This window comes from Pan troglodytes, chromosome 10 (assembly GCF_028858775.2).
Source record: "Pan troglodytes isolate AG18354 chromosome 10, NHGRI_mPanTro3-v2.0_pri, whole genome shotgun sequence".
In the NCBI taxonomy this organism is placed as follows: domain Eukaryota; kingdom Metazoa; phylum Chordata; class Mammalia; order Primates; family Hominidae; genus Pan; species Pan troglodytes.
This window is the reverse complement of record NC_072408.2, coordinates 126772169-126796859: the sequence shown is the minus strand read 5'-3', so window position 1 is coordinate 126796859 and position 24691 is coordinate 126772169. Positions and strand designations below refer to the sequence as shown.

The window sequence follows — 24691 nt, the reverse complement described above, 5'->3', positions numbered from 1 at the left end:
GTTTGAACCCGGGAGGCGGAGGTTGCAGTGAGCCAAGATGGCGCCACTGCACTCCAGCCTGGGTAACAAAGTGAGACTCCGTCTCGAAAAAAAAAAGAGTCTATTTAAAACTAAAAAAACCCCACCACCCAAAATTAAGATCATTAGCTTACATAAAACAGGTCTTTACAGAAATGGATTTCTGCCAAAAAAAAAAAGAACCAAAAAACTGACAATATGCTCAGAAGTCCAGTGCATGGTTCTGAAAAAGTACTGTTCTTTAAAAGGTCCAAGAACTAAATGCAAATCAGAACCCCTGGGTTTTCTTCCCTAAATCCACTAGTGACTCCCATTATGTATTCATTTTCATCTTTTGTTCTTCCTCTTAAAAAAATAGTACTGGACTAATGAGAATTGGCCTGGCCTGGGGAAGGAGGAAAATATAACTGAGGGAAGAGAACAATCTCTGCAGTAAAGAGATAATCCACTCAGCCATGATGGAAAAAAGGGAGATACTGTACATTAACAACAAATATTTAATTCCTGAAGAAAAGAAGTGTATAAATACAAGTTACTGTCTTACTTCATATTCTGGGGAAAAAGCTAAGGACATGACTGGATATAAGTTTTAAAGCAAAACGGCTAATTGTAGATGAAAAGAAATTTTTAAAAATGCCTTCAGAACTTTAAGCATCTGGGCTGGGTGCAGTGGCTCACGCCTGTAATCCCAGCACTTTGGGAGGCTGAGGCGGGAGGATCACCTGAGGTCAGGAGTTCAAGACCAGCCTGGCCACCATGGTGAAACCCCCATCTCTAAAAAATACAAAAATTAGCCAGGCATGATGGTGGGTGTGTGTAATCCCAGCTACTCGGAAGGCTGAGGCAGGAGAATCGCTTGAATCCAGGAGGCAGAGAGGTTGCAGTGAGCTGGTATCACGCCACTGCACTCCAGCCTGGGCAACAGAGCAAGACTCTGTCTCAAAAAAAAAAAAAGAAAAAAGAAAAAAAGAAACAACTTTAAGCATCTGATTCAGTGAATGAGTAACAAAATACAGAGTCAATTCAAGAGTGGAAAAAATGGCCCAAACCTTACACTTTTTCCAATTAACCTGAATTTTCATTTTAACCCCAAGAGACATATAACTAAAAAACTTCTATGTTAACCTTTAAACCACTGAAGACTTTAAATATTAATAGTATGCCTTTAATGACACAATAGTGTAGCATCAAGTACTTTAATGTTTGAAATGAAAACAACAAAATCTTGGGCTTGGCACACAGAACCAGAGAGGTATTTAGTATTAACTAATGAATAGGTAGAAAAGATCTTGAAAATGCCTTGTTTGTCCCGACATTAGAAAGGTGCCGGCCCAGCGCAGTGGCTCATGCCTGTAATCCCAGCACTTTGGGAGGCCGAGGCAGGCGGATCACGAGGTCAGGAGCTCGAGAACATCTTGGCTAACATGGTGAAACCCCGTCTCTACTAAAAATACAAAAAAAAAAAATTAGCCAGGCGTGGTGGCGGGCGCCTGTAGTCCCAGCTGCTCAGGAGGCTGAGGCAGGAGAATGTCATGAACCTGGGAGGTGGAGCTTGCAGTGAGCTGAGATTGCGCCACTGCACTCCAGACTGGGCAACAGAGCGAGACTCCATCTGGGGGGCAGGGTGGGGGGGTGGAAGAAAGGTGCCAATTTTGAAGTAGTAGAGAAGATGGGATTAAAATAAAACCAGTCTCATTATTCAATAGTGAAAGTGGCATTCCCTCAGTCCACTCACATGTTTCTCTTTCAAACCACCCTGTAAGAAAATGTGTTTGACTCCAAATGTCCGACAGTTTGTGGAAGATTATAAAATTTTTTTTTTCTGGTCAAGTTCTCTCATGAATAAATGCGTCTTAAAGTACTGGTTTTATACTCCCAAGTGTTTGATTTAATTGAAAATACAGGCCAGGCTCAATGGTTCACTCCTGTAATCCCACCATTTTGGAAGGCCAGGGCAGGAGGACTGCTTGAGCCCCGTAGTTTGAGACCAGCCTTGGCAACATAGTGAGACCCCATCTCTACAAAACATTTTTACAAAATTAGCCAGGTGTGTAGTAGGCGCCTGTAGTCCCAGCTACTCAGGAGGCTGAGTAGGAGGGTCACTTGAGGGTGCAGTAAGCCATGATCAGCCACTCCACTGCAGCCTGGGGGATAGAGTGAGATCTTGTCTAAAAAAGAAAAAAGTACAAAGTACAGCAGTTTGTACTGAACGTTAGAAAGTATTGTCTAAACAGACATTCTAAAACCTACGTTGTTCAAACAATGTACTGTGGGGAAAACTAAACCGGAGGTGTCAAATAAAACAGTACTCTGTAAACCAGGTTTGTCACTCTCACATTAACACTAGAAAGATTAACAAGCAACTAATGGTACTCTCTTAGTATCTTTAATGAACATTTTCAAAACTTTAAAATTTTTTATAATTTTCAAACCTACCTAGAAGAAATAATAGAACTGACTCCCCTCATCATTGAGTTTCAACAATGATCAATATTTGGCCTGTAAGTATATGTTAAGTATATGTTAGTTATATTCACATTGTTGTGCGACTATCTCCAGAACTTAAAATTGAACTTTTAAAACTAGAGTTCATATGCTGACCTGCAGAGGAATGAAGGTTTTAAAAAAGTTTAAAGAGTTTTAAACTATTGTTGTCCATTCGTAAATAACAAAATGTCAAAGATAATTTATTCTTTTACAATACAACCTTTTTTTGTTACAATTCTGAAATCTTTGCCCTATGTTGAAGAAATGTATAAAGGCTCCACATGGAACCCAGAATGTATGTAATTGCACACTCAGGATTACTATGAAATCTGGCACTAATCAAACTGATACGGTGCTCCTTTCAAGTCAGCTGTCTCTTCAATCAAGTCCTTCACTGAAGAAATTTCAAATCACAAGTATAAATCTCTGTAGTTGTACTTCTTTACAAAGTCGTACAACTGAATCTCTTTATAAAAAAAAAAAAGAAGGCTTTTTATTTCTAGACCTCTACTTCAAGTGAAAATTAAACAATTCAATTCATTAGGCTGCTTTTTGGCAGTCTACCTATAGGTTTCACAAACGACTTTTCAGAGAGGTATCTCAGGAGTTCATCGACTGGCAGACCTAGTTAGCAGGCCAACCGAACTACAGGGGACTCACAGGTTTCCTTTTTTTCTCCCGGATTTACTTTTACGTCGCTGGACTGTAGGCATACTTAAATCTTATTACAGAATATTTCTGAATTTCCATTCTGACTGTTCAACCAGTAGCAGAGATACGGAACCTGACTAGGGTCAATTTCAAACCTCATTCAGGTCTGTACTATTCTCTTGCTGTAACTAAGAATGAAAAGAGCTGGCTGCAACCAAACTAGGTAACAATAATAGTAAATGCACAGGCAGGAAAGGTAAGTCACAGGTGACTCCCTCTCCCCATCCCCCTGCCCCTTTTTTTGCAATCTAATTTTTAGAAATGCTGGCATTCTGTACTGCATTCAAGGCCCTTTTCTAGTTAAGGGCAAGAAAACAAACAACTCTGAAAGACTGCCTAGAGAACTGGCAGAAATGTTACGGATACCTTAAGAGGTATTTTATAACAGAAGTTAAAGTAATATGGTTCTCACAGGTTGCATTTGGTCATTCAATTGCAAGCCTGAGACCCAGAATACAGAAAAGTACTGTTTAAATACACATAAATACTGAGGCCCAAATTAAATCCACTACCAGCGGTCACATGTTGAGCCCTGGCTCGCCTGATTTCTGCAATGGAACCACATTTCCTAATCCCTGAGCATTTGAAGGCTATATAAAGCTCCTTTAGGGGCACTTGTTTCCCACAACTCTGAGCTGCCAAGAAGTTAAGACAAGGGCATCTAAAGGCCTTAACGCCCAAACTGGAAGGCTTTAGGCTAACACCCTGATTAGAGATTAACTACTCTGAAAACCTGCAACATATTTTAAATGCTTCCCGACTTTCTCATTTCTCTGTATGCAGACATCACCTCAGTGCTATATAGTCATACTGTAAGCTCTATTTTAGATGCTGGGTACAGTACGTATATAGAACGGCCCACAGCGGCTGGAGCCACGCATGGACCCATTTGCTGTGAGCGGGGTGGGGAAGTCAAGTGGGTTCAACGAAATCTGATAATCCTCCATCCTCCCTCCCCCATTCATTCCAGATTTTCTGCGAGGTAGGGTGAGCAACGAAGTGGGGGTGAGTGGTTCCCCTAACTGCCCAGGGCCGGGCGCGTGCCTGGGCGGCCCCTGCTCCCCACCCATCCCTGGCGGGAGGTCCTCACCTCGAGCTTGTCTGTCAGCTCCTTATGCATCTGCTCGTACTGCCGGTTCATGTCCTGGTTCCTCTCGAGCAGCGCCTTACCCAGCCGGGCCGCCAACACCAGATCCTTCTCCTTCTGTCGGATCACCGACAGCAGCTCGGGGTCCTGGGAGGGCGGCGGCTGCGGTCCGGCCCCCTCGGCCAGAGACCCAGGCTCGGCCTGAGGGTGTTCCCCGGGGTCGGACGGCCGCTCCCCGGCCGCCAGCAACGCCAGCTCCTCCTCTAACGCCAGTTCTAGCTCCCCGGAGCCCCCGGGGAAGATGAGGGCGGCGGCGGCGGCGGGACTCCGGACTGCGTCCCCGGCCGCGGCGGGCAGCTCCATGCAGCAGGCGCTGTCCGGCTCGGCGGGTGCTGAAGCGCGGCCGACCAAGCCCAGGCAGAAAGCGGACATGGCCCGCGCGCGCGGAGCCCGCAGCGGTGCGGCCCGGCCCGCGCGCGCCAGGCTGCAGGGGGGAGGGGCCCTGCCGCGCCGCCCCGCGTCCCGCGCCTCGCCTCGCGCCGCGGCACGCGCCCCCGGGTCCCCGCGAGCCCTGGGCGCGGCGCGCGCCGGCCCGCCCCTCCCCCGCGCCGGCGGCACGCGCCCCCTCCCCCGCCCCCGGGCTCAGCTGCTCAGGCGCGCGCGGGAGGAGGGGGTGGGGGTAGTGGCGGAGTAGGTGGTGGGAACGGGAAGGCTGGGGAAGGGAGGACTCAGGAACGGAGACTGAGGGTCGGCGAAGCGGGAGGGGAGGAAGCAAGGAGGAACGCCGCCGCCGGGTTCTCAGCCGCCCTGTTGCCGCTGCCGCTGCTGCTGCCGCCGCCGGCCGGGCAGCGCCTCACGGGGCGGGCTGCGCTCCGCTGTCGCCGCGACGCTCGCTGCTGCTGCTGCTGCTGCCGGCGGCCGCTCTCTGCAGCCGCACTCCATGACCCCCGGCTCGGCGGCAGCCCCAGCAGCAGCGGCGGCGACGGCGGCTGCTGCTGCAGGGGCCGAGGCGGCGGCTCCACATCGCGCGCCGCACAACCCGGCGAGCTCCTTCCTGCCTTCCCCGGCTCCTCCCGGCTCACCGGGCCGGCAGCGCCCCGCCCCAGGCTTCCGGCCGCGTCCCCTCGCCCCGCCCCTTGCCGACGCCTGACGCGCGCGGGCACCTGTTCGCCCCGCCCGCGCGGGATTCGCCGGCTCGCGGGTCTCCTCAGCGACGCCCAGGTGGCGCCGGCGGCCTTAACCCTCACGCCCTGCGGGCGGCTGCGCGCGCCCCCTGCGGAGGCGGCTGGCGCATCCCTCACGGTCCTGGCTGCCTCACCGCGCGGCCACGCCCCCAGCCTTGCACCCACTTCGGGGTGCGGTTCCGCCCTCAGCCTCGCTCACAGCTGGGGTGTGGCCACGCCCTCAGCCCTCGTACCTCGGGGTGTGGCCTAGCACCCGGCCTCGCTCTCACCTCGGACGGAGCGCGGCCCCGCCCACCGCCTGCTGCTCACCTCCGGGCGCGACCCCGCCCCCAGCTACTTGGTAGCTGGGGCGCGCCTCAGAGTTCTGTTGCCGCATCTCTGGTGGTCTCTGGGGCAAAGGGGACTGAGGACATTCCTCCAAGACTGGTGACCCGGCCCCGAGAAAGACATACCCTCACGAAATTTAGGTCTGGGCCCCCAGGAGAACTAAGCAGTCAGGAGAGGGAGCCCTAGAGAGCAGTAGGAGGAGGGAGGACTTCGGAAACCAGGCATCTTCATGCTGATGACTCAGGGATATGAAGGACCAGATGCTTCGCAGATCAGCAGCCCGGAGAGAAAGGGTTTCTGCGGAGAAATAACGGAAAAAAACTGCTCACAGATGGGAATACGAAGCAAAGAACCTCCCTAATAATAACTACCGTTTATTCGGCACTCAGTGTGTGCCATGTCCTGTATTAAGTGCTTGATAGTCATTATTTTAGATAATCCTCACAAGAACTTTATAAAATCAGTACTGCCGCTTGTCATTTTAACAGAGAAGGAAATTAAAGCCTGAGAGATGGCATCGTCTGCCCAGGTCATTACAACTGGTAGAGTCAGGATTGAGATCTAGCCAGGCCGACGCCAGGGATCACGTGAATCATTATTCTTTATTTTCTTCACATAGAAGCAGTCTTGAGGAAGATAAATGGTCCTTTGTGACCAAGATGGATTGGGTGGATATGGAAGGAACATTTCCTCAATGATTGAAGGAAGGTTTGGAGAGCCTACTGGGTGACTTGCAGTCATTCCTTGGTGTTGACCTCGTTGGTGGTGCTACGTGTCTCCTATTTCCAGAAACAATCCCATCTAAAGCTAGAATTCGTCCCTATGCTTCCTTTTCCTCTTGGACAGACAACCCATTTTTTACTTGGATCATGCCTTTCTTCTTTTCATCCCAGTGAGATGGAAATTTCAGAACATCAAGAGGCTGAAATGGGTCAAATAGTTTCTCATGGTTTTTATCGCTTATTAAATTCAGAGCCTAAACAATATTCAAGTTTTAACATCGTTACCCTTAGACTGAAGGCCAGAATCTGTAAAGCTCCTGGGCCTCAGGGCTGGCATTGTTCACTTGTTGACTGGAAAGGAGACAGACAGTTGAGGGATTCCCACATCAATCTTAGAGCTAAATTTCTGCAGTTGACCATGTTACCATTCCAGCAAGGAAATGTTCTAACACTTTTTATTATGACCTCCCACCTTGAGCTGGAATTGTGAGCCAGAGGTGAGATCCAATTGCCACTTCCTTTTGTCTTATTTGAATCACAGAAGGACAAATTTCTCCCTAATCTGTCTGGAGACACATCAAGAACAAACAGGGCCAGGCTCTGTGGCTCCTGCCTATAATCTCAGCACTTCGGGAGGCTGAGGCAGGAGGATTGCTTGAGTCCAGGAGTTCAAGACCAGCTTGGGCAATGTAGAAAGTAAAGTTTCCTCTTCAAAGCTTCCCTTCTTGTTAAAGAATGAATAATAAGTGTTAGAAATAATGGTTTCTTTTAAAGACTAACTTCCTTCAAGCCACCTTACTTTATGCTAATAACTCTCTGTTAAGCCCTTTCCTATGTAGCTGTTAGATCTAAGGGAATGAGTACATTCTATGTCCATGTACTTTAACCAAGATATCTGTGCTGGACATGCTCACTGGCATGTCCCACCTTGCAGCCTATGCCCCTTCCCTATTTGGGAATGTTACTACTTTTCTAAGTCTTTTCATAAATAACTTCCTCTTTTCCTTTGTTCTCCATTGCTTTTACCTATTTAGAAAAGTTTTAAGTTGTTAGCCTATCAGGTTCAGTTTAAATTGTAAGGTCTGGCTCCAGCCAATGGAGACAAGGCACAGTAGCAGGGACAAACTGCGTAAGGGATAAAAATTGCTTCTTTCCTTTATTCAGGTGTGCTCTTGCCATTGTTCCAGCTGCGAGGAGCACCCTTTCTGCAGAAACTAAAATTGCCTTGCTGAGAAAACTTTCTGTCTAAATGCTGATTTTTCCTTGTGGTACTGAGGAACAAGCATTCTGTTTCTAAATAAACATTTTACTTAAAACAGGCAACATGGCAAGATCCTGTCTCTCCACCAGTTGGATGGCTCATGCCTATGACCCCAGCACTTTGGGAGGCCAAAGTGGGAGGGTCTTATAAGCCCAGGAGTTTGAGACTAGCCTGGACAACATGGCCAAAACCCCGTCTCTACAAAAAATACAAAAAAATTAGCCAGGCATGGTGGTGTGTGCCTATAGCCCCAGCTACTCAGGAGGCTGAGATGGGAGGATGAGTTGAGCCTGGAAGATCAAGGCTGCAGTGAGCCCTGATCATACTATTGCACTCCAGCCTGGATGACAGAGCAAGAACTTGTCAAAAAAAAAAAAAAAGTTTCAGCTCTTTTTCCTTAATGCAGACATGCAGCCTATCTTTCAAAAAAATGACTTTGTTTGCCTTCCTTGAGCCCAATGGTCCTAATCTGTTCCACTTATCTGTTACTGTGAAAATGAACTGTTACAATTCTAACTCCAGCTTCTGAATTTCCTTCCTAACAATGTTCCACTGCTGAACCTTACTAGGAAATGTTCACTTCTTACAGTAGGTTTGGCTCTAAGCACTGTCTTTCTGGGAGAACCAGCCCAACTTTGCAGAACTATTCAAAATAGTGGTTCTTAAACATTTTGGTCTCAGAATCTCATTACACTCTTGGGCCGGGTACGGTGGCTCATGCTTGTAATCCCAGCACTTTGGGAGGCTGAGGCAGGCAGATCACTTGGGGTAATGAGTTCAAGACCAGCCTGGCCAGCATGGCAAAACCCTGTCTCTACTAAAAATACAAAAATTAGCTGTGCATGGTGGCATGTGCCTGTAGTCCCAGCTACTCAGGAGGCTGAGGCGGGAGGATCGTTTGAACCTGGGAGGCGGACATTGCAGTGAGCCAAGGTCACGCCACTGCACTCCAGCCTGGGTGACAGAGTGAGACTCCATCTCCAAAAAAAAAGTTTTTAAATAATTAATTCATTTTAAATATTTATGATAAACCTATTATTTGTAACTATAATGAATTTTTATGAACAGTAACTATATGGTCCTAAATGTAAAAAAAAAACAGTGAGAAGAATGGCATTATTCTTCATTTTTGTAAACCTCTGTAATGTATGGCTTAACAGTAGAAAAGTGAATTCTTGTATTTGGATATATCTATAATGTATGATATTTTGAAATATATGAAGAAAATTTGGACTCACAAAGATATGTGGTTGGGAAAAGGAGGAATATTTTAGTAGCCTTTTCATTTTGGATATTTTTCTTTGATATTACACCCAAACTTGACAATTTATAGTTTCTTTCTTTCTCTCTTTCTCTCTCTTTCTTTCTTTCTTGAGATGGAGTCTCACTCTGTTGCCCAGGCCAGAGTGAGTGCAGTGGCGCAATCTTGGCTCACTGCATCCTCCACCTCCCAGGTCAAGTGATTCTCCTGCCTCAGCCTCCCAAGTAGCTGAGACTACAGGCATGTGCCCCCACACTTGGCTAATTTTTGTATTTTTAGTAGAGAGGGGGTTTCACTATGTTGGCCAGGCTGGTCTCGAACTCCTGACCTCAGGTGATCCACCCACCTCAGCCTCCCAAAGTGCTGGGATTACAGGCGTGAGCCACTGCGCCCAGACGACAAGTTGTAGTTTCTTAAAGGTTAGTTGCAATGTGAAATCTAAAACCATGTCAAGGAAACCCCATTGATCTATTTTTCACTTTGAATGGATTTTTTACATATGTATGATTGATTGTATAACAGCATTTATTTTCATTTGGAAAATGTCTGAGTTATGCAGATCTTACAAATATTGTCACATGTCATTACACAATATCAGCCTAATCACATTCATTAATATCACCACCACTGATCTCATCATAAAAGTCTTTAAGTATTGAGAAGTTACTAAGCTTGAGTTTTATCATTAGTAACAAATATTTTGAGTTGTTTTCCTTGAAGTAACAGACTTACTTCATTAATTCTTGAGAAAATGTCTGCCAAATACCCGAATCTGAATACCACAGTTTGTGTCATTCATTCAGGTAAAAACAGTGTTCCGTGAAAAATGTGGCTAGTTAGTTCCCAACTCAAACGGAGGTACAAGTGCTTCACCTCAAGATAACCATCATACTTCAGTACACAGCAGAAGTGCTTTGTGGGTACTTCCCATTTCATCACATGAAATATTAAAAAGATGTGCACTCAAGGGTCTGGACTTAATAGAAGTACTGCTTCGTCAGGGACATTGGTTAATAAAACTAGCTTCTGTTTTTTCTATGAGCACATGAAAGTGAAGACTACCATGTGTACCAGCACAGCTGGGTAACACTGCCTTGACTCATGCTAAGGTATCAGTGGTGTTACCTACCATTGCTTTTGCACCATCAGTGCAAATGTCAACATAATTACAAACAAAAATAGTATTAGACGATTAGCATTATTATGAAATTAGTTTGCTATTGTTAATAACATTAGAATGATAATCCTTACACTTATTATGAAAATAGTTCTTTTCTTGGTAGCCCTCTGAAAGACTCTAGGACCTTTAGGAGCTGGTGCACCACACTCCGGGAACTGCTGATTCCAGTCCATTAGGTCAGCCTTGAGGTAACAGAATGAATATATACCTGCCTATATGGAAATTAGTGCCAGGATTTAAAACTCATTAAAGCCAAGTTATGAAAACCATCAGACTTCTAAGAAGCTTATTAAATTTATTCTTCTTCATGCTAGAACAATAGCAGCTAAAATACATTTAGCACTGTGCTCCTTAAATCCTTTATGTAACACTCTCTCATTTAATCCTCACGATAACCCTATAATGGTAGTGTGTTACACCAATATATACTGGTACATGATACTATGATGCTAGTGTTTTAGAACTGTCTGTCTCTAATGGACTTGTTCTTAGTTACTCTACTGCACTTCACTTTTTATCACTTATGTATTCCTTTAAAATATATTTGCATTAGTGTTAGTTTTAGTACCTGGATAGTCTGGTAAACTTGAGTATGAGCACAGTTTACATACTTAATATACTATGGGTGAATTTCCACGTAAGTGCTATTACATCACTAAGGGCGAAACATGACATTTTTCCTTCTTAGAGATCCTGATATCTACAAATATGACAACACTCATCCGATTTCCCCAAGTTGTTTACTTTTATTAACATCTTGGTCCGTGAAAACTGGAAAGTGTAAAAGACAAAACATGTCTCGAAAATTTGTTTTTGAAAAGCCAAGTGTTGAAGAAACATGAGGAACTGGCAAAATGTGTAATAAAGCTGTTCTATGCTTGATATTTTCATTTAGCTATGATGTGTGTGTTTGTGTGCACCAGCAGATCACACGTGTTTTAAGTTGTATATTTTGTCTATGAAATAATCGTGGAAACATACAAGTCTTGGAAATTCATCAAATGTTACCCAAAGCACTTTATATTTTTTAGAGAGGAGTGATCTCAACATTTTGCAGAATGTGGTGTGTATACCCCTGGTGGTTCTCAAGTTGGTTTTTAGGGGAAAAATGTTAACATCAGTGGCTGGTGCTCACCGGTGTCAGTCTTCAGCAGAGACCCTGCCCTGTCTGATGTCGGGAAGTTCCTTCTCTGCTACTCAGAAGGTAAATAGAAGCCTCATCTTGTCCCTATATGGATACACAGTGTGAGTTCCCAACTTCCTCTCCTCCAGCTTCTATCCTTTCCTACCAACATCCTTGCCCAACTTTTCCCTTCCAGATGAGAACTCCTCTCTCCCAAGGATTTGCCTAATACCCCAGGTCTAGCTGCCCTGTTACCTCTGCCAGTTATTTTCTGACCACTGTCATTTCCAGCTTCTGACCCATTTTTCCTCCCTTCTGATTAGGCATCTTCAGTCTTTCCCCTTAATGATCATGAACCAGACTTCCTGGGCTGCATCTAGTTCTGCCACTTAGGAGTTGGATGACTTTGGACTTCTATGCCTCAGTTTCTTCATTTATAAAATGGGGATAATGGTAGTACTTACCTGATAAATTTGGTCTTAAGACAGAAAGATTTCAGATACGTACAGCTCTTAAAAATGAAGCCTGATAGGCCAGGTGTGGTGGCTCACACCTGTAATCCCAACACTTTCAGAGGCCGAGGTGAGTGAATTGCTTGAGCCCAGGAGTTCAAGACCAGCCTGGGTAACATAACAAAACCCTGTCCCTACAAAAAAATAAAAAATAAATTAGCCAGGCATGGTGGTGTGTGCGTTTCATCTCAGCTACTGGAGAGGCTGAGGTGGGAGGATCACCTGAGCCCAGGAGGTTGAGGCTTTAGTGAGCTGTGTGCCACTGCACTCCAGCCTGGATGACAGAGCAAGACCCTGTCTCCAATAATAATAATAATAATAATAATAATAATAATAAGTAATACTTAATAAGGTCAGTCTTAAGACAAGAATATTTCAGATATGTTTAAAATGGAGCCTGGCAGGCCAGGTGCAGTGGCTCACTCCTGTAATTTCAGCACTTTGGGAGGCCGAGGCTGGAAGATCGCTTGAGGCCAGGAGTTTGAGACCACCCTGAGCAACACAGAGAGATCCTCTGTCTCCCACCTATAGTCTTAGCTACTCCTGAGGCTGAGACATGGCGTTTGAGGATGCAGCGAGGCGGTAAGCTACGATCACGCCACTGCACTCCAGCCTGGGTCTCAGAGCCAGACCCTGTCTCTAAAAACCAACCAACAAACAAACAATCTGGGCTTTCTGAATTAGATATGTCACTAACCAGCTGTGCAGCTATGTACAATTGAACAAGGCATTTAATGTGCCTAGGCTTTGGCTTCCTTATCTGTACGGTATGAAGTTGGCCTGGTAATCACCCCTGTATGCTCTAAACCAGTAGTTCTCAACTGGGGGTGATTTTTTTTTTTTTTAAGACGGCATCTCACTGTGTCAACCAGGCTGGAGTGCAGTGGCATGATCTCGGCTCACTGCAACCTCCAGCTCCTGGGTTCAAGCGATTCTCCTGCCTCAGCCTCTCTAGTAGCTGGGATTACAGGTACGTGCCACCATGCCCAGCTCATTTTTGTATTTTTAGTAGAGAAAGGTTTCACCATGTTGGCTAAACTGGTCTCAAACTGCTGACCTCACGTGATCCGCCTGCCTCAACTTCCCAAAGTGCTGGGATTACAAACATGAGCCACCGTGCTTGGTCTGGGGGTGATTTTGACCTCCTCCTAGGACCCTAGAGATATTGGGCAATGTCTGGAGACATTTTGGGTTGTCATAACTGGGAGGAAGGAGGTGTTATTGGCATCTAATGGATGGAGACTAGAGATGCTGCCAAACATATTTTAATGTCCAGGACAGCCTATCTGGCCCCAAATGTCAATAGTGCTGAGTTGAGAAACCCTAGTTTAAAATGACAGGCTTCGGGACAGGCGCAGTGGCTTATACTTGTAATCCCAGCACTTTGGGAAGCTGAGGTGGGCAGATCACTTAAGGTCAGGAGTTTGAGACCAGCCTGGCCAACATGAAAAAACCCCATATCTACTAAAAATACAGAAATTAGCCGGCGTGGTGGTATGCACCTTCAGTCTTAGCTACTTGGGAGGCTGAGGCAGGAGAATCATCTGAACCTGGTAGGTGGAAGTTGGCAGTGAGCCGAGGTTGGGCCACTGCACTCCAGCTTCGGTGACAAAGACTCTGTCTCAAATTAAAAAAAAAAAAAAAAAGACAGAATGACAGGCTTTGACCAGGTGTGGTGGCTCACACCTGTAATCCTAGCACTTTGGGAGGTTGAGGTGAGTGGATCACTTAAGCCCAGGAGTTCAAGACCAGCCTGGGCAACATGGCGAAACCCCGTCTCTACAGAAAATCCAAAAATTAGTCAAGCACAGTGGCTCACGCCTATAGTCTCAGCTACTAGGGAGGTTGAGGTGGGAGGATCACATGAGTATGGGGAGGTTGACGCTGAAGTGAGCTGTGATCACGCTATTGCACTTTAGCCTGGATGACAGAGCAAGACCCTGTCTCAAATAAATAAAATAAAATAAAATAAAATAAAATAAAATGACAGGCTTCTACAACTTAACCATGAGGTTTGTTGCCTGAGAAAGATATAAATGGGTTACACGCATGATGGGCTCTGATGCAAGCCCAAGGGTGCTTTGGCTGCTTTTAGGGATTCTCTTCTGGAAAACCAGCCCATAACACAGCCATACCATTTAGGCAAATAAATAACCAAAAAGCTCCTCTGCTTTGAGGCAATTGCTCCCAACATTGACTAAATTGCTTTCTACTCTCCCCTACCCTCTTATAATGATTTGGCTGTCACTGTTGCCCAAACTCATCAGAAAATGACTGCTTTATGCTCAGGTTGGCTATTTTTGGTTCTTCCAATGCCCACATCTAGAAAGATTTGTGGTTTCATTTTCTATGTGCTCATATTTTCCTGCTTCTTTTCAATGATCTTGGCTCTAAACACATTGTTGCTGTGTTTTGCTACATATATCATTCATCTCGAGCTATTTTAAAACATTTCCTAGTTTTATTTCATCTCAAGAATTTGCCAAACATTTGTTATATCTTGTTCCTTCCGCATTACATTCTGGTTTAATCTGTTGGCAGGCAAGTTATTTATACCTATTGATACTGCTCATACTAAAACTGTTTCTTAAGTGAATTTCCTCCCATTAGTGTTCTTTGTCAATTTCAGAGTACACTGATTATGGAAATTGTATATCATCCAGTTTCCAGGATAACTAAAAACTTTTGCTGGTGGGTAGGTAAAATGTCCCATGAATCTGTTTTCAATGGTTTGTGTTAGCATTGCTACTGCTACACTTCTCACTTTATGTAAAAAGCCTTTATGGATTTCTTGGTGCCTTCCTATGATCAGAGGAATAGTCATCTTCTAAAGGGTCAAAATTTAATCATGTCCTAGAAAATGTAGCTATGTTTGTGTGGGGGGCACATGTGTAGGTGTGGGATATATGTGAATATTAAGTGTTCTGGGAAGATAGTTGGTGTAATGCAACTATCTTAATAGTTAATTTTTCCATTAAGTAATGTGTATACATATATATATACACATTTTATATATTTATATAAATATATATATTTTTTTCTTTTCTTTTCTTTTTTCTTTTTTTTTTTTGAGATGGAGTCTTGTTCTTATTGTCCAGGCTGGAGGGCAGTGGCACAATCTCAGCTCACTGCAACCTCCGCCTCCTGGGTTCAAGCGATTCTCCTGTCTCAGCCTCCCCAGTAGCTGGGATTACGGGCGCCTGCCACCACACCTGGCTAATTTTTGTATTTTTAGTGGAGACGGGGTTTCGCCATGTTGGCCATACTGGTCTCGAACTCCTGACCTCAGGTGATCCACCTGCCTCGGCCTCCCAAAGTGTTGGGATTACAGGCGTGAGCCACCGTGCCTGGCCTTTTTTTTTTTTTTTTTTTTAAGACGGAGTCTTGCTCTGTCACCCGGGCTGGAATGCAGTGACATGATCTCGGCTCACTGCAGCCTCCGCCTCCTGGGTTCAAGCAATTCTCCTGCCTCAGCCTCCCGAGTAGCTGGGACTACAGGTGTGTGCCACCACACCCGGCTAATTTTTTGTATTTTTAGTAAAGACAGGGTTTCACCATGTTGGCCAGGTTGGCCTTGATCTCCTGACCTCATGATCTGCCTGCCTCGGCCTCCCAAAGTGCTGGGATTACAGGTGTGAGCCACCGCGCCTGGCCTACACTTATATTTTTTAGAGACAGGGTCTTGCTCTGTTGCCGAGGCTGGAGTGTAGTAGCATAATCGTAGCTCTCTGCAGCTGCGAACTCGTTGGCTCAACCAATCCTCCTGCCTTAGCCTTCCAAGAAGCTAAAACTGCAAGCATGTGCCACCATGCCCAGTTAATTTTAAAATATTTTTTGTAGAGACAGGGTCTCGCTATGTTGACCAGGCAGGTCCCAAATGACTGGCTTCAAGCAATCTTCCCACTTTGGCCTCCCAAAGTGCTGGGATTACAGGCATGAGCCATCACACCCAGCCAGCAAAATAATTTTTTAAAGTTTCTAAACTATAAGGAAATCTATTGAATTATATAGTTACCAAGGCAGTTGGCCAGTATTTATTGAGACACAATTGACGGTTGGTGTGCGTTTGGTATTATTATCTCATTATATGAGAATTTCAGGATTTTAGAAAATCTTAGAAAACATGTCAGGCATGGTGGCTCATGCCTGTATCTCAGCACTTTGGGAGGCCAAGGCAGGCAGATCACTTGAGGTCAGGAGTTCGAGACCAGCCTGGTCAACATGGTGAAACTCGTCTTTACAAAAAATACAAAAATTAGCCAAGCGTGGTGGCTCATGACTGTAGTCCCAGCTATTCAGGAGGCTGAGGCAGGAGAATCACTTGAGCCTGGGAGGTGGAGGTTGCAGTGAGCCAAGATCATGCCACTGCATTCCTGCCTGGGTGACAGAGTGAGTTTCCATCTCAAAAAAAAATTTAGAAAACCTGATTCTCATCCTCAAGGAGTATTCCATCAGTGTTTGTGTAAGAGTGTGGGCTGAGCGCGGTGGCTCACTTTGGGAGGCCGAGGCAGGCGGATCACGAGGTTAGGAGATTGAGATCATCCTCTCTAACACGGTGAAACCCTGTCTCTACTGAAAATACAAAATATTAGCCGGGCATGGTGGCAGGCTCCTGTAGTCCCAGCTACTCGGGAGGCTGAGGCAGGAGAATTGTTTGAATCCAGGAGGTGGAGGTTGCAGTGAGCCAAGACCATGCCACTGCACTCCAGCCTGGGTGACAGAGCGAGACTCTGTCTCAAAAAAAAAAAAAAAAAAAATGGACATGGCGTCACCAAGGCATGTCCATAATTCACACCACAGGAAATTTAATATAGTGGTTAAGAACATGGTTTCTAGAGTAAGCTCTGGTTTCAAGTCAAGGCTCCCTCAGTTACTAGCCAAAATAACCCTAGAAAGTTAGTTAACCTTTCTATGCACTATGTAAGTAAATAATTTTGTCACTAGTGGGTCTTAAGGCCCAGCACAGTTCCTAACATATGATAGGAACTTGATACTTTTTTTTTTGAGATAGAGTCTTACTCTGCCATCTAGGCTGGAGTGCAGTGACACAATCATTGTTCGCTGCAACCTCTGCCTACCAGGCTCAAGCAATGCTCCCCACCTCAGCCTCTTGAGTAGCTGGTACTAGAGACAGGCGCCATCACACCCAGCTAATTTTTGTATTTTTAGTAGAGATGGGGTTCACCATGTTTTCCAGGCTTGTAGGAACTTGATACATTTTTATAATGAATGAATAATGTGTCTAAAGCACTTAGTACATTGCTAAGACACAGTCAGAGTTTACTCAATAAGATGTTAAAGACAAAAAACCAACAAAAACTCTTGATCTCAGAATACCAGATTTGTTACATATTAATATGGTCCACATGGTTTGTGTTAACCTCTATACTCATACAAAACATTTATCGCATAGAGGCTATTATGTGATAAGTTGGAGATTATGTGGGGGAAACAAATATGTATACGCTGTGATCCTTACCCTCAAAATGTTTATAACTTAATAAACAATAGAAAACATGAACCAGAATTAGTTGGCCATGGTGGTGCACACCTGTAGTCCCAGCTACTTGGAGGCTGAGGCAGGAGGATCACTTGAGCCCTGGAGGCAAAGGCTGCAGTGAGTTGAGATCATGCCACTGCACTCCAGAATGAGACCCTGTCTCAAAAAGAAAGAAGAAGAAGAAAAAAAACATAAACAGGACTGGGTGCAATGGTTCATGCTTGTAATCCCAGCACTTTGGGAGGCTGAGGCAGGAGGATTGCTTGAGTCCAGGAGTTCAAGACCAGCGTGGGCAAGACGGCGACACCCCATGTCTTATTTATTTATTTATCTCTTTATTTATTTTTTGAGAGAGTCTCACTCTGTCACCCAGGCTGGAGTGCAGTGGTACAATCTTGGCTCACTTCAAACTCTACTTCCCAAGTTCAAGCCATTCTCTTGCCTCAACCTCCTTAGTAGCTGGGATTACAGGTGCATGCCACTATGCCCGGCTAATTTTTGTATTTTTAGTAGAGATGGAGTTTCACCATGTTGGCCAGGTTGGTCTTGAACTCCTGACCTCAAGTGATCCACCTGCCTTGGCCTTCCGAAGTGCTGGGATTACAGGCATGAGCCGCCACGCCCGGCCTGTGAAACCCTGTCTCTACAAAAAATACAAAAGTTAGTTGGGCGTGTGGCATGTGCCTGTAAGCTCAGCTATACAGGAGGCTGAGATGGGAGGAATGCTTGAGCCTGGGAGGTGGAGGTTGCCATGAGCTGAGATCGTGTCACTGCAATCCAGCCTGGAAGACAGAGTGAGACCCTTTCTCAAAATAAATAAATAAATAAATAAATAAATAATCAAAAATTCAGAGAAGGGAGACAGTGCTAGATACAATGGGGAGCCACTGGACATGTTGAAACTGTGAGGAAATCTGAATAAATCTGTACTTCAGGAAGACTAACCTGGCACTGGTGTGAAAGATAGATTCAAGGTGAGAGTCAGGAGTCGGGGAGAACAATTACAATACTGCTGGAAGAATCTATATGGAAGTTCTGATGGAATGGAAGACAGAGGTCAGAGATGTTATAAACAAGAGAAATAATTGCTAAATTTGGAGTCTGATCAGCTATTAGAGAGTGAGAATGAAGAAAAAGGAGGATTCAGAGATGCCTCTGAGGTTACCAATGTGGACAACAAACAGAATGATGGTGTCTTGCCAGAAACAGGAAAACTGGAAAAATAGCAAGAATCAGATAATTAGGCCCTTTGATTTGGCTATGGCCAAGGACCTCTCACCTATATAGGGAAAAAAGGCAAGCGTGAAATCAATATACACAGCAATGATGAGAGCGAGTTGTTCACACAGACGCGGTGGCTCATGCCTGTAATCCCAGTACTTTGAGAAGCTGAGGTGGGAAGATCATTTGAGCCCAGGAGGTTGAGGCTGCAGTGAGCAGAGATTGCACCATTGCACTCCTGCCTGGGTGACAGAATGAGACCCTGTCTCAACAAAACAAAACAAACCAAACAAAAAAAGAGTGAGTTGATGACAAATGTATCAGTGGGATTGAAAATGCAAAGTTCTTCCTCATCCAGCAGAAAGCATCCTAGAGAAAACTACAATTGATGCAGGAGAAGAAATGAGAACACTTGACAGGAGGAGGAAGATCGTCCCGTGTTTGGAAAACCATTGGGGTAGATCTGGCGGTGGGAGAGGGAACTGAACAGGGTTCTGTGCCTGTGGATCAAGTGACCATTTCCCCATTTTCCTCAACTCCCATCTACATCAAAGTGTATGGGACTCCTCTTCCTGACAGCCAACTTCTCCCACCCACTCCCTATCTAATAAAGGAAGGGATTATGGAAAGAAGCAGGCCTTCCTGATGGGTTTAGAAAATAATTGCATAGAACAAAGCTATATGCATGTTTTATTATGCATTTGCATTTACAGAACATCAAAACTTTGAAAAGGCTTATATTCAAGAAGACATATGAAATCACCCAATTAAAAGAAAGATGGCAAAGACTCAAAAACTGATTATAGAATTTAATTTAAGAAAAATCAAGAAATACATCAAAGGTATAAATCTGCATTTCCCTGGGGTCTCGATTCAGTGATTCAGCTTCTTTTTAGTAAGTGGGTCAGAAAACTGCTAATCCTGTAATGATTTTGTTCAACTGCACCCAGCTGGTAGATGTATTTCTTGCAGATCTAAAAAAAACAAGTATGTTAAAATTGTCAAAGTTAATGTCAACCCAATATCCAATTGCTTTGTTTATCAACCATGAAACTTGATTGAAAGTCTGTTCTTTTAATTGGCAAGTAGTAACAATGTTGTTCGTATTTTTGAGATGCTGTGTTCCGTGTTGCACATTTCTATGGTATAGCTGATACAATGACACCATATAATAGGGAGTCTCAGGCAGGGCGTGGTGGCTGACGCCTGTAATCCCAGGACTTTGGGAGGCCGAGGTGGGTGGATCACGAGGTCAGGAGTTCGACACCAGCCTGGCCGATATGGTGAAACCCTGTCTCTACTAAAAATACAAAAATCAGCTGAGTGTGGTGGCGCATGCCTGTAGTCCCTAGTCCCTGGTGCTTGGGAGACTGAGGAAGGAGAATCACTTGAACCCGGGAGGCAGAGGTTGCAGTGAGCTGAGATCGCGCCACTGCACTCCAGCCTGGGTGACCGAATAAACTCTGCCTCAAAAAAAAAAAAAAAAAAAATAGGGAGTCTCATACTGGATGAAATTCAACAGGACAAACCGGTTGCACTACAATATGAGGGCAAATATAGGAGCTGATGTATTGGCCTTGTGAAAACAGCTCAGGTTTAAAAACAAAAAACAAAAGGCATAAGTCATCATAGAGAAGCTTTTTTTTTTTTTTTTTTTTTTTTTTCTGAGATGGAGTCTTGCTCTGTCGCCCAGACTGGAGTGCAGTGGCCTGATCTCAGCTCACTGCAACCTCTGCCTCCCAGGTTCAGTGATTCTCCTGCCTCAGCCTCCTGAGTAGCTGGGATTACAGGCACGCACCACTATGTCCAGCTAATTTTTTTGTATTTTTGGTAGAGACAGGGTTTCACCATGTTGGCCAGGCTGGTTTCGAACTCCTGACCTCATGATCTGCCTGCCTCGAACTCCCAAAGTGCTGGAATTACAGGCGTGAGCCACCGCGCCTGGCCTTTTTTATTTTCCCCCTTCTTTCTTTCCCTTCCTTCCTTCTGGCCTTTTTTCACCTTCCCTTCCCTCCCTCCCTCCCTCCCTCCCTCTCTCCCTCCCTCCCTCTCTCCCTTCCTCCCTTCCTTCATTCCTTTTTTTTTTTTTTTTTTTGAGACGGAGTCTCACTCTGTTGCCCAGGCTGGAGTGCAATGGTGTGATCTTGGCTCACTACAACCTCCGCCTCCTGGGTTCAAGCAGTTCTCCTGCCTCAGCCTCCTGAGTAGCTGGGATTACAGGTGCATGCCACCACGCCCGGCTAATGTTTTTGTGTTTTTAGTAGAGAGAGGGTTTCACCATGTTGATCAGGCTGGTCTCGAACTCCTGACCTTGTGATCCGCCTGCCTCGGCCTCCCAAAGTGCTGGGATTACAGGCATGAGCCACCATGCCCAGCCCCCCATTTTTGTTTTTGAGATGAAGTCTCATTCTGTCACCCAGGCTGGAGTGCAGTGGCACAATCTCGACTCACTGAAGCCTCTGCCTCCCAGGTTCAAGCAATTCTCCTGCCTCAGTCTTCCCAGTAGCTGGGACTATAGGCATGTGCCACCATGCCCAGCTAATTTTTGTATTTTTGGCAGTGATGGTGTTTCACCATGTTGGCCAGGCTTGGTCTTGAACTCCTGAACTCAAGTGATCCACCTGCTCAGCCTCCCAAAGTGTTGGGATTACAGGCATGAGCCACCACACCTGGCCCCATCTTAACCATTTTTAGGTGTAGTTCATTAGTTAGGGATATTCATATTGTTGTGCTACCGTCACCAAAATTCATACACAGAACTCTTTTCATGTTGCAAAACTGAAATTCTGGCCGGGCGCGGTGACTCACGCCTGTAATCCCAGCACTTTGGGAAGCTGAGGCGGTCGGATCATCTGAGGTCAGGAGTTCGTGACCAGCCTGGCCAACGTGGTGAAACCCTGTTTCTACTAAAAATACAAAAATTAGCCGGGCGTGGTGGTGTGTGCCTGTAGTCTCAGCTACTCGGGAGTCTGAGGCAGGAGAATCACCTGAACCCGGGAGGTGGAGGTTACAATGAGCTGAGATCGTTCCATTGCACTTCAGCCTGGGCAACAAGAGTGAAACTCCATCTCAAAAAAAAAAAAAAAAAAAAAAGAAACCTGAAATTCTGTCCCCATTAAACAATAACTCCCCTTTTCCTTTTCCCTCCAGCCCTGACAACCACCATTCTACTTTCTGTCTCTAGGAATTTGAGTCTAGGTACTTCATATATAAGTGGAATTATACAGTATTTGCCCTTTTGTGACTGGCTTATTTCAATTAGCATAATGTCCTAGAGGTTCAACCATATTGCAGCATATGTCAGAATTTCCTTCCTTTTTAAGACTAAATAGTATTCCATTGTATGTGTATATCGTAGTTTGTTTATCAGTTTGTCTGTCGATGAACACTTGGGTTGCTTCTACTTCTTTTTTTTGAGATGGAGTCTCGCTCTGTCACCCAGGCTGGAGTGCAGTGGCGCAATATTGGCTCACTGCAAGCTCCACCTCATGGGTTCACGCCATTCTCCTGCCTCAGCCTCCCGAGTAGCTGGGACTACAGGCACCCACCACCATGCCTGGCTAATTTTTTTTGTATTTTTAGTAGAGAGGGGGGTTTCACAGTGTTAGCCAGGATGGTCTCGATCTCCTGACCTCGTGATCCGCCCACCTTGAGCTCCTAAAGTGCTGGGATTACAGGCATGAGCCACCCGCCCGGCCGCTTCTACGTTTTGACTAGTGTGAACCATACAGCTATGAACATGGGTGTTCAGATATCTCTTGAGTCCTGCTTTCTATTGGTTTTATACTCAGAATAGCCAGATCATATGGTCATTCTACTTTTTCTTTCGAGACAGGGTCTCACTCTGTCCCTCAGGCTGGACTGCAGTGATGCGATCATATCTCACTACAGCTTCTGCCTCCTGGACTTAAGTGATCCTCCCACCTCAGCCTCCCGAGTGGCTGGGACCACAGGCATGTGCTAGCAAATCAGATTTCATTTTTTTTTTTTTTTGAGATGGAGTCTCACTCTGTTGCCCAGGCTAGAGTGCAGTGGCACAATCTTGGCTCACTGTAACCTCCACCTCCCGGGTTCAAGCAATTCTCCTGCCTCAGCCTCCCGAGTAGCTGGGATTACAGGTGCCGGCCATCACACCCGGCTAATTTTTTTGTATTTTTATAGAGATGGGGTTTCACTATGTTGGCTAGGCTGGTCTCGAACTCCTGACCTCATGATCCGCCTTCCTCAGCCTCCCAAAGTGCTGGGATTACAAGCGTGAGCCACCATGCCTGGCCCCAAAATCAGATTTCTAAGACTTTCAGACCATGGCCAGGCACATAACAACTACTATATAAATGTTGAATCTTGTTATTGATGACAAATTCTCCAAGGTATTATTACCTTATGAAATCTCTTAATAGGCAAAGTCTGACCTCATAGAGCACATAGGCAAGCTTCTTTTCTGTTGAAATCTGCATAATTCTGTGTGTGTGTGTGTGTGTGTGTGTGTGTGTGTGTGTGTGTGTGTGGTGGGGGAATGACAGGGTCTCATCATGTAGCCCAGGGTGGCCTCAAACTCCTGGGCTCAAGCAGTCCTCCTACCTCAGGCTCCCAAGTAGCTGAGACTACAGGCACACCGCTATGCCCAGCTTGCACAACTTTTTTTTTCTTCTTCTTTTAGACAGGGTCTCACTCTGTTGCCCAGGCTGAAGTGCAGTGGCACAAACGTGGCTCACTGCAGCCTCAACCTCCTGGACTCAAGCAGTTCTCCTGCCTTGGCCTCCCAAATTGCTGGGATTTATAGGCATAAGCCACTGCACCCGGCCCCAGCTTGCATAACTCTTATTCTCAAAGTATAAATAAAATTGTGAAGGATTCATCTGGGCATGGTGGCTCATGCCTGTAATCCCAACACTTTGGGAGGCCGAGGCAGGTGGATCACCTGAGGTTAGGAGTTCGAGACCAGCCTGGCCAACACAGCAAAACCCCATCTCTACTAAAAATACAAAAATTAGCTGGGTGTGTGGCGGGCACCTGTAGTCCAGCTACTTGGGAGGCTGAGGCAGGAGAATCGCTTGAACCTGGGAGGCAGAGGTTGCCGTGAGCTGAGATCATGTCACTGCACTCCAGCCTGGGTGACAGAGTGAGACTCCGTCTCAAAAAAAAAAAAAATATGAAAGATTTATTTTGGTTGTCTTCTCACCTCTTCTTTTGGTGCCTCTTCCCCTGCTTCCAAGCACGCTACACCCTCCAGATTTTCTACTATGGTGAGACAAATCACCCCCAACCCCAGGTAGTACCCTAAGATCCGGGCTTCCCACAACCCAGTAGAGTTACTGTTTGAGAAATTTATGATGTCAATAAAGACATTTATGATGTCAATATGAGAAATTTATTGATGTCAATGCAGTCATTACTGATAACGGCTGTGGATTACATATGCATATGTTTTAACCTTCCTAGAAATTTATTGTCAACATCCAAAGCAAAGCTCAAGTTGTAGAATTTAATTGACTGAGAGAGGCCAAAAGGGACAAAACTTTTAGGTCATACGAGGCCTGTTTGTTGTCACTTTGTCTGTTGTTTTCTCTATTGTCCCTTTTAAGAATTCTGGACCAAGGCTGAGCACGGTGGCTCACGCCTGTAATCCCAGCACTTTGGGAGGCCAAGGAGGGCGGATCACCTGAGGTCAGGAGTTCAAGACCAGCCTGGCCAACATGGTGAAATCCCTTCTCTACTAAAAATACAAAAATTAGCCAGGCGTGGTGGTGCATGCCTGTAATCCCAACTACCTGGGGGGCTGAGACAGGAGAATCACTTGAACCCAGCAGGTAGAGGTTGTAGTGAGCTGAGATCTTGCCACTGCACTCCAGCCTGGGAGACAGAGGGAGACTCTGTCTCAAAAAAAAAAAAAAAAAAAAGAAAAAGAAAAGAAATTATAGGCCAATGACAGAAAGATAATTTTATGCCATTTTCAGGAGTTTGGATGAGACTGGGGAAATTCTGGGGCTAAATTAGGGGATCAGGCATGGGTGATAACCACTATATAAGATATTTCAGGGCTTGGGGGGCAGAAATAATAACATGAAATGAAGCTGATCAAAGCCTGGGACAGGCA

General features: G+C 45.4%; 1 protein-coding gene and 1 long non-coding RNA gene across 4 annotated transcripts in view; both read right to left on the bottom strand.

Moving 5' to 3' along the window:
- The window catches only part of BICDL1 (BICD family like cargo adaptor 1), a 104041-nt gene extending 98682 nt beyond the window's left edge, over nt 1-5359 (bottom strand). Inside the window, exon 1 of one of the 3 annotated variants that reach the window (XR_008538381.2) lies at nt 4307-4776. Coding sequence is in view for 2 of the 3 variants with exons in the window: in XM_016924366.4 (XP_016779855.2) it covers nt 4307-4735 (429 nt within the window). In the remaining variant the exon portion in view is untranslated. Of the gene's footprint in view, nt 1-4306 lie in introns of all 3 variants that reach the window. The other 2 variants (XM_016924366.4, XM_016924368.4) reach the window with 2 other exon arrangements.
- A 14029-nt stretch (nt 5360-19388) lies between these two features.
- Nucleotides 19389-23888, bottom strand: LOC112205048 (uncharacterized). Its single transcript, XR_002938917.1, has 2 exons — nt 23777-23888; nt 19389-19568 (listed from the first exon to the last, which is right to left on the bottom strand). It is a non-coding gene; the product is annotated as an uncharacterized LOC112205048 (long non-coding RNA).
- Between the last annotated feature and the right edge of the window lie 803 nt (nt 23889-24691).